Below are 8,726 nucleotides of genomic sequence, written 5' to 3'. Positions count from 1 at the left end.
TTCTTGACATTATATAATAATAGGTTTGAAAGTACACTGTAACCCAAGGTTGGCTATTACTATGCTGATGAAAGTTCAGGCTGCAATCAGTGTAAGAAAAACAAACCAAATTAAATACATTCATGTTATATATATTTCTGAAGTAAATCATAAAAGAAAAATTCAAATCACATCTGTACCTTAAAATTCCCTGTGCCTTCGTCAGCTCTGAAAAACACAAGAAGAGTAAACGCAGTCAACACTGCTAAGGTTAACAGCTATCAACACCCTCAAACTCTATTATAATGGTAGCTTACTGATTTCGAAGTCTGGCATATCAAGCTTATTTTCCAGATGAATCTTCCCTTCATTAAACTCTAACACATGAAATAATATTAGCCTGAATTTATGTATCTTTTTCTCCTTTATTTGGTACTCCATTTTTCTGGTGAATTCAGCTATCTATGACTTTAATGTTTGTCTACACGAAAAAAGCCCCAATACAGCCTAAAGCCATTTTTAAACACAACATAACATTCGTTTTCATAGGAGTGGGTTGTAATATTAATGCTGCTTATGCATCCATACTTCATCCTCCTTGTTATTTGGATCTTTAACAGACAGTACCTAAAAAGTTGCTGACAGAACATGTCCAACCACCAAAGAGGCTTTTCTGGGCCAGTTGGCCTTCCAGAGTATTTCTATCACAGGATTAATGTCAGTGCTGTCTAGGAAGTCAGGAAAGCAGCAAGTGTTTCTCTAGAAGGTGAAATACACACAAAGGGGGCAAATGACTAAATTTCCAGCTGGTTTCAACAGAGGTTCATTGGGTTGCTCAGTCTAAGCATGTAAACTACTACCAATGATCTATACCCCACACCTTCATCTTGTAGTCTAATGTATAAATTTCTCCATTAATTAAGCCAAATTCATGACATTTCACTATTCTTGCATTGTATTAGCAAGCATGTACATATGAGAGAGGAAAAAATGCAGTATTTTGTTGCACCAGAGAGGGCAAAAATCAAACATGACTATAAATCACCTGTATTTCTACTGACCATTTGATATAGCAAACAGACGTATCTGTAATGTTTGTGCAACCACACATTAGCACGGCACTTCAAGTTACTGTAACTGAGTATCTCCACCTCTAAATATGTACCAGACTGTTAAATAAAGCTACCATCAAATTCCCGCCACTGAAATGAAATTGAAAGTTACTAAGAAACAAACAAGAAAAGCTTTTCCACTACTATGGTAATTTTCTTTGATGCAGTTCCTCACCCGCAGGCACTAGATAATATACTCTAAAGATACAATATAGACAGACTTTCAAAATAACAATTTCTGCTGGCTGTTCCATCTACTCCAAGTTCTCTTCATACAAAATGCTTTCTTCATTTCTCATTGCTAAGATAAAGTCTTGGATTTTGACCACTGACGAGGAAAACATATTAACCTTTAAACATTTATAAAAGATCATCCCAGGTTAAAAACGTCACTAAAATAAAATGCAAAGTAGATGCTGTCAAGCCATCTTTTTCTTTTTTTTGTTACAAACATTCTGCGCTTCCCTCCACGTAGGTAACAGAAACACAGTGAAGAGTGTCACATAGTACAGATGGTATTTACACAATATTACCTGCTTTGCTGCCAACACTGGAACGGAAGCTTGAAATAACACTACCAGAAAAACAAACACAACAACACAGATTCAAAGTCACCTTGTTTCTCACACACACACAGATAACACGTTTACTAGTTTTGAGGTCTACCTTGCCTGGTATCTTCCTCTTTCTTTGAAAAACCAAAAACGTATCTGCTGAGAATTAGAGGATGGGGGAAGTAACAAGGAAACTTTCACGACGAAGACATCAACCGAAGTGCTTTCACTACAGCGAATTCAAACTGTATCTAATCCTGCAGTCAACAATCTAGGGAAGCTAGGAATCTAGGGAAGTCACCAACTGTTCCAACCCGAAAGGGACATTCTTGGAACTAAAATCTAATTCCTGGTTTTTAAAGTAATTTTTCAGTGAAATTACCTCTGAGGAAGACACAGGGCTGTTGGTATAAAAGCACGCTTCTATCCCCTTTACTCCATAAGCTCCCTCTGCCACCTGCTGGGACAGCACAGCAGTGGCTGGGACCTGTCACAGGTCCCAGGATGGGAACCCTTTAAACACATACCTAGATGGCAGCTTCATGAAGTTACAGTCACAGCCAAGGCAATAAAATAACAGCGTACACATTCCTAAGCCAACATAAATTTAAGGTAAATAGCATTAGATTTATTCTTTCCTACTGAGATTTTAGTTGAAGCATTTTACCTCATGTCTGTATATATCCATTTAACCACATTCTACCCAATGGGGAAAAAAGCATGCCTGAGCCCCAGGTCCCTGGTCAAGTGTTTTACACCACATTCACTAAAGGGGAAAAAAGCCTTTATAAGTACAACTAAAAACTATTTTTAAATTAAGTTTTGAGCGTACAATACACAATGGTCACATGCTGATAGCTGTATAACGCCCTTGCTTTCCTTTCCTGTTCCACACACAGCTTTTGGCTTTACTTATGACGATTCTGCTCTTAATGCAAAAGCATTAACTTCCTCGGTCTCATTTCTTCAACATCGTATAACATATGGCAGTATTATACCTTGTTTGAAAAGCGGAACCTGAGACAGACTGTGTTGAAAGGTAACCAAGAACTGCAAGTGCCCAGTTTGGGACACCCGGGATTGGATTTGTCTGCAGAACGATTGATACTACAGTTTTAGTCATGACTCCCACCGCTTTCAGCTGTGCTTGAGAACATTCAGCGCTTCTCCAAGTCAGGCATAAAGGAAATGAACACTGAAATTCAGTCAGGTATATGGATTCACAGAGACATTCTACAGCACAGTCAGGTATTGTCCTTACAGCTTTACCTCTGAGACCTTCTCTTTTCTTCCTGCAGTCCCACTCCTCATCCTCATATAAAGATATAAAGAAGCCGTGTGATGGACAACACAAAAATAAAGCCAACAAGACAAAAACCCCACACATCACTACCTACCTGACCGTTTATTCATGGAGAAAATTTGTTCTGTATTCTGAATAAAGTGAGACACCATGGAGACACTGGACAGAAGATATATAAAGACTAGGACATGACATCTACAGAGTGAGGCTGAATCAAGATGGTATGCTTTGCTGCTAGAATTTCCCAATTTGAGGGCTTGATTTTACCTTATTTATGAAATAGTTTGCTATTATTATGTATTGGAGTTCTCTGAACACTTTGTTCATACAAAGTCAGGCTAAATGTAGGCACAATACAGGTAGAGGGCTAGGAGCCACACGACAGTCAAGTCACTTCCCCCGAACAATTGAAGCTCTGCACTGTGTGATGCTAGCAGAGTAGTTACAGCTTTCAGTCCTTTCTCAATCACTAACTTACAAACCTGCACACGGCCAAAGCAGTGTAATTTCTCTTTCTTGTTTCCCTGAAAATAACTTGAGTGTTTGGGCTGGATTTGCTCCCCACAATCCATGGCTAAAGGCGACTCCTCATTCACAAGCTCCAGCATAACTCATTAAAGTCTGGGAAACCGTCAGGCAAACTTAACAGTAGACCTCATTACCCCCACCTATAACATTTAGAGAAACACTAGTATTGCTGCTCAGGCTGCAGCTGCAGTCCCTGAGTTACATGAGCAAGTCCTGGCATAGTCAGCATTAACGGTACTGCCACCTACAGGGATTAATAAAATGTAAGAGACAGGTATTTCATCATTCAGTTCACTAAGACTAGACTACTTTGTTAAAAACAAAATAAGCACATGCAAGTTTTAAAACCACACTTTTTAGGACTCTGTTTTCATAGGAAGACACCTGACACATTTAATTATCTGCACCATCTAGCTATGCATAGCTGGCTGTCACCAGTGCACTCTAAGTTAAAACCAGCTCCCTGCTGCTGTTTGAGTTGGAGGAAATGCACATTCAAGGAAAACTAAGAGCTGATAAAGGTCCAACACACACAGGCAGCACCCTCATGTCAGCCACTTGCTCTCACATTTGCCCTCAACTCACCCAATGAACTCCAGAAGTATGGAGATGTCAAGTTCTGGTGGGATTCGGAACACGGAGCCCAGAACTTTTCGAGGTCTTCCTCTGCTCACTGGAACTGGCTGTGGGACAGCTAAAACATTCAAATAGCCAAAACGCAAACACAACTTGAAACAAAAGCAGCACACAACACTAACATGCGCCAAGCAAAAACAGAGGAGCTCATAACGAAAGAGAGTCCATGCAATTCATCCTAGGTTTTTTTTATTAAATCAACTCTTTCGACACTTCATGCTGTGCATTGGAACCAGCATTTTACTAGTTTTCAGCATGGACCTTCTCCAAGGGGCTGTTTATTTAACAGTAAACCAAAAAATAATTAGAATAATCACTCATCTGTCCACAGACTTTGAAGTTGTTCTTTTTACTCCTTTGTAACGTCTATTATTTATTAAGGGCCAGAAAATAGAATTAACACACATTTTATATACCTTCCTGGTTGTAGCCAAAATACAATGTTTAAAAAAACCACAACCACAATCTGGGTTTAAGCCCATTCCAGTTCTACTTTTGTAATCTGAGAACTGTGACAAGTTATAGTAATGAAGACAACCAAGGATCCCATATTTCCAATACTAAATTATCTTCCTCAGTTGTGAGCTAGTAATTCAAGGAAAGCCCTTAGGAATAAATGGTATAATACACATTCTATTAACAGTGTTCTCTAAAGCGATTACAGCTTACCTGGTTTGGGCACTTCTAACCCTCTTTCTTTATAGAAGTCATGCATTTGTTTTTTCTCTCCTAAAAAAAACCCCACAATACAGAACAGGTTGGAATGTTATTTCAGATGCTGAGAATAGCCATAGAGTTTCCAATGGTCAGAGCAGGAAAACTTTCCAAGTCCCTACTGACCCTCATCATCACTCATACTCCATATGAGGCTGGGACGCTTAAGAAACACAGACTAAAAGTTTGTTAGTAAAAACTGTGAAGAATTCAGAGAAACTGGCCATAAACTATACTATGGCCATGAAATAGCTACAAAACCTAGTATTCTTCTGGCTGTCATGACTCTACTTTTACACCATTGATAGGCTGGAATGACTCTATTTTTATACGATATATAGTCCACATATATCCACTAGATGCGTATATTTTGCTCAGTCCACCCAGGCGGACTGTGTAGATTCATCGTCTCACAAAGTTCAAGGTAAATGACACGAGACAGTCAACACACCTAAACTGAGAAATAATAAAAGTGTTTTAAGAGAATAAGTCTTAGCAACATTTTTCAACTGAGCCAAGTGAACTTATGTGATGGAACGATGTTTTCTGTACTTAGACAAAAACACAAGGCATGGCTGTGAAGTACTATCTGGATAGTGACACCTGTGTTTTATGAGACAGGGTACATACTGCACTATCCACAGTAGCATTTAGCAGCCAGAAAGATGCTGATTACCTAGCTAACTCATTAAGATTTGTAACTGAACATTACAAAACTATTTTAAAGAGCCCAGAGGAAAGATGGAGCTTTGAATTACTGTTTTCTCTTCAGTCTTCTCAACCTGTAGATGGCAAAGGGACTTACTTTCCTCCAAATTGACAACTAATTTATAGACTATGTCTTGCAGTTGCCGGTCCAGTCTATTAAAGAGGAAAAAGAAAAAAACGAAAGCATCTTTAGTGCAATACAGAATGGTTTTCAATAAATTGTAACAGAAATGCCAAATACATCACTGAAAGATGACATTTATAAAGACTGAGAGCAGCAACTCCATATCTTTCTAAATTCATGTCCTGACATCAGAGCTCCAACAGAAGAAGCCACATAAAGTTAAAAGCACCACTCTTCGAGAATTTATGAACAGTCTGAGAAATGAAAATTTTCCAAGTTAACAAGTATATCATACCAAAAAAGCTTTGTCTGAAAGGAAAGCAAGACCTTATATCAACTGTAACTCTCAGCAAATGCATAAAAATACCCAGGGTGGAGTGTAACAAACCCTGGAGAGGGATACAAACTAGATAAGACAACAAATTGAGTATCTTTATACTATTGAGATGAAACTTATATAGACAAAGAACACAATGTGTTTCTTGTAACTATTTTTTCATTTGAAAGAGGAAAGCACTACAAGTCTGTAACACAAACCATTTAAAAGAAAGGAACAAAATTTGATTAAAAAAATTATACCTCTAAAAATGGCACGAACTTATTACCTGATGTTATAAAGGGGCTGTGTCTGATGTACAACGATATTGCACTTTGGGCACCTGTTGCTATAGTAGAAGTGTCTCACTATGCAGCTTTTACAAACTGTAAAGAAAGGAAATCCCATAAAAGCCACATGTCCATAATACCACCTGTTTAAGCAAGAGCATCAATTACACCCAGACCTCTCACATAAAATTTTTGAGACACAAAATAAAACAAGTCATCCCACTTTCAAATTCAAGTAAATAGCAGCTCTCTGCCTGTAGAGGATAAAACACTCCTGAGTATTCTATTAGAATTATTCCCACAAACAATCCTAACCCAACTGATGCAAATACACGTTGTTCAATGTTACCCAGGACAAGAGTGGAGCTAAGACAACTGAACATTGACTGCTGCAGACAAAAGGTTTGCTGAAAAGCACCCTACAAACAGTTTCAGTAGAAGAAACGAGGTAAGAAATTATAATTCTGCTATTTTCATTTGTTTTACATGTACTTTAAAAATTTGGAAGGAGAGCTAATGAGTGAAAATATCTAGAATAAATAACCTACTAAGTGTCAAATTGTCTCCATATCTGACTGAACACATCAAACTTTTCCAAAACATTTGCCAGAAAACTTCTAAGAGATCACTACATCTGCACTTGCAAGATTATGCTGTCCTTACTAACAGTTCTGCATTTTCCTAAATATCAAACTACACCAAATGTTACATGGTATATAGCAATCTAGTAAACAGTGCCCCATAAAAGGGGTGTGTGTGTGTTAGAAAAAAGTTTCCCTCTATGCAGTGTTAGGAGCTGGAAGGACTATGAAGCCGAGGTTCTTGGATTCAGGTAGGAATATGGGTATGGCAGAAAGGTTTTATTAGCTTTGAGAGAAAATAGTTCTGTCAGCAATGGAAAAATTGTTCACAGAAGGACGGAGGGGAAGAACAGCAAGACAAGAGCATCAAAATCAGTTTTTCATTATCCATCTATTTCTATTAATCAGATTATAGAATAACTGTTCCATGGGTGCATACAGTCATTCCTGTACCCAAACCTGAATCCACCAGTCACTTACTGAGCTTTGTGAATTTACAAGCTCATAAGAACAGTAGTTTAGGAAATGCTTAGTCCATATCAAGCAGAGCCACTCAGCTTTCTTTTCTCTCTTATATGCTCAAATTCCTAAAGCCTACTTTTAAAAAGCGTATGTAGTAGCTCTACTTTTGTTTTAAGTGGGTTTTATCTTTCCCTCATCATCTTCCCTCTTAATCTGGGAAACTTCCCGATGTTATGATTGATTGATTTGATGACTTTCTCATGCTTAAAATATCCACAAATATATTTTCCTTAAGGAACAGAATAAATACAACACAATTCACTTCAAAGAGAGAATTATCTTTGTGAAGCCAGAGGATCTCAACAGTTCATGTTTTGTTTGAATTTGTGACTAAACTCTTAGAATGACAATACAGATACTTACAGGTGTGCAGACATTCTGTAATAGTTGTAGCATCAATGAAGTAACCTTTGCAGATGGAACACAGGATGTAAGGGGTCAGCTCTGTGAGGTTTATCATACGCTATAAACAAAGACAGTTCAAAAGAGTTTGAGTACGTAGGCTAAACATAAGATTTTCTGGTTGCAGCCTCCAAAATATCACAGCATTAAACTATATATAAAAAAAAATCTGGATCCACAGGCTACAGAAACAGGTTTTTCCAAAAGGTCACTCATTCCTCATACACAGCTCTTTTTGTAAAAACCTTCACCTAGTCTTCTGAATGGATCTTTCTATGAATGATAATCCAATTTGTTCCGTTAATCATATCCAAAAAGCAAACTATGAACTTTTTCAAGAAAATTTCTTCTAGGTGAACTCTTTAATGGAATATCATATAATCAGCAAAGTTGAAGGGGATACTGGTAGCAACTAATAACATTATTTGAAAATGCTCAGCAAGTGTGTTGGGATCCCCAGTCAAGATACATAACTAGTGCTGTCTCGTTTCTACACACGGTTAGGGATGATACAAATACATATTCAAGCAAAGACTGAGATTTCACCGCTCTGAATTCTGCTAATGACATACACGTATCAGGAATGCGTAAAAGTAGTTTCACAACACTTTCCTGTCAGAAGTCTCTAATTTAAAAAAAAAGTATATATATAGCAATGATCCGAGACCTGTCTGAACAATGTAACATGTAAGATTTTTACTCTCCATTTCCTCTAGTCTCCAAGCCAGACTACGGAGCTTTCTTTCCCTCAATGACACCATTCATTTTGCCCACATGCCGCCGTTTACCGCTCTCAGCTATGCCAAGACTTGCAAGCGCTTCATTTAAATGAGGCGGACAAAATGAAATCGGGTAACAATACGAAGTTTATTACCACCCAGCTCACACTGCCTAAGCAGAGGTCCAGATTCGCACCCGGAAGTTTTCAGAAGTCCCCAAAAGCACGGAGTCCTGTCC

The 8,726-nt window shown here is 38.0% G+C and overlaps 1 protein-coding gene across 1 annotated transcript in view; it reads right to left on the bottom strand.

Annotated features, from left to right (window-relative positions):
• The window catches only part of PCGF6 (polycomb group ring finger 6), a gene marked incomplete at its 5' end in the record, with an annotated part of 14,639 nt that extends 6,809 nt beyond the window's left edge, over window positions 1–7,830 (bottom strand). The window contains 6 exons of the mRNA XM_010146215.1: window positions 180–207; window positions 4,062–4,170; window positions 4,782–4,841; window positions 5,632–5,687; window positions 6,264–6,360; window positions 7,731–7,830. Of these exons, the coding sequence (XP_010144517.1) occupies window positions 180–207; window positions 4,062–4,170; window positions 4,782–4,841; window positions 5,632–5,687; window positions 6,264–6,360; window positions 7,731–7,830 (450 nt within the window). The remainder of the gene's footprint in view (window positions 1–179; window positions 208–4,061; window positions 4,171–4,781; window positions 4,842–5,631; window positions 5,688–6,263; window positions 6,361–7,730) is intronic.
• Between the last annotated feature and the right edge of the window lie 896 nt (window positions 7,831–8,726).

The sequence above is a fragment of the Buceros rhinoceros genome, unplaced genomic scaffold, assembly GCF_000710305.1.
Source record: "Buceros rhinoceros silvestris isolate BGI_N320 unplaced genomic scaffold, ASM71030v1 scaffold17092, whole genome shotgun sequence".
In the NCBI taxonomy this organism is placed as follows: domain Eukaryota; kingdom Metazoa; phylum Chordata; class Aves; order Bucerotiformes; family Bucerotidae; genus Buceros; species Buceros rhinoceros.
This window is presented reverse-complemented; position numbering and strand designations above follow the sequence as displayed.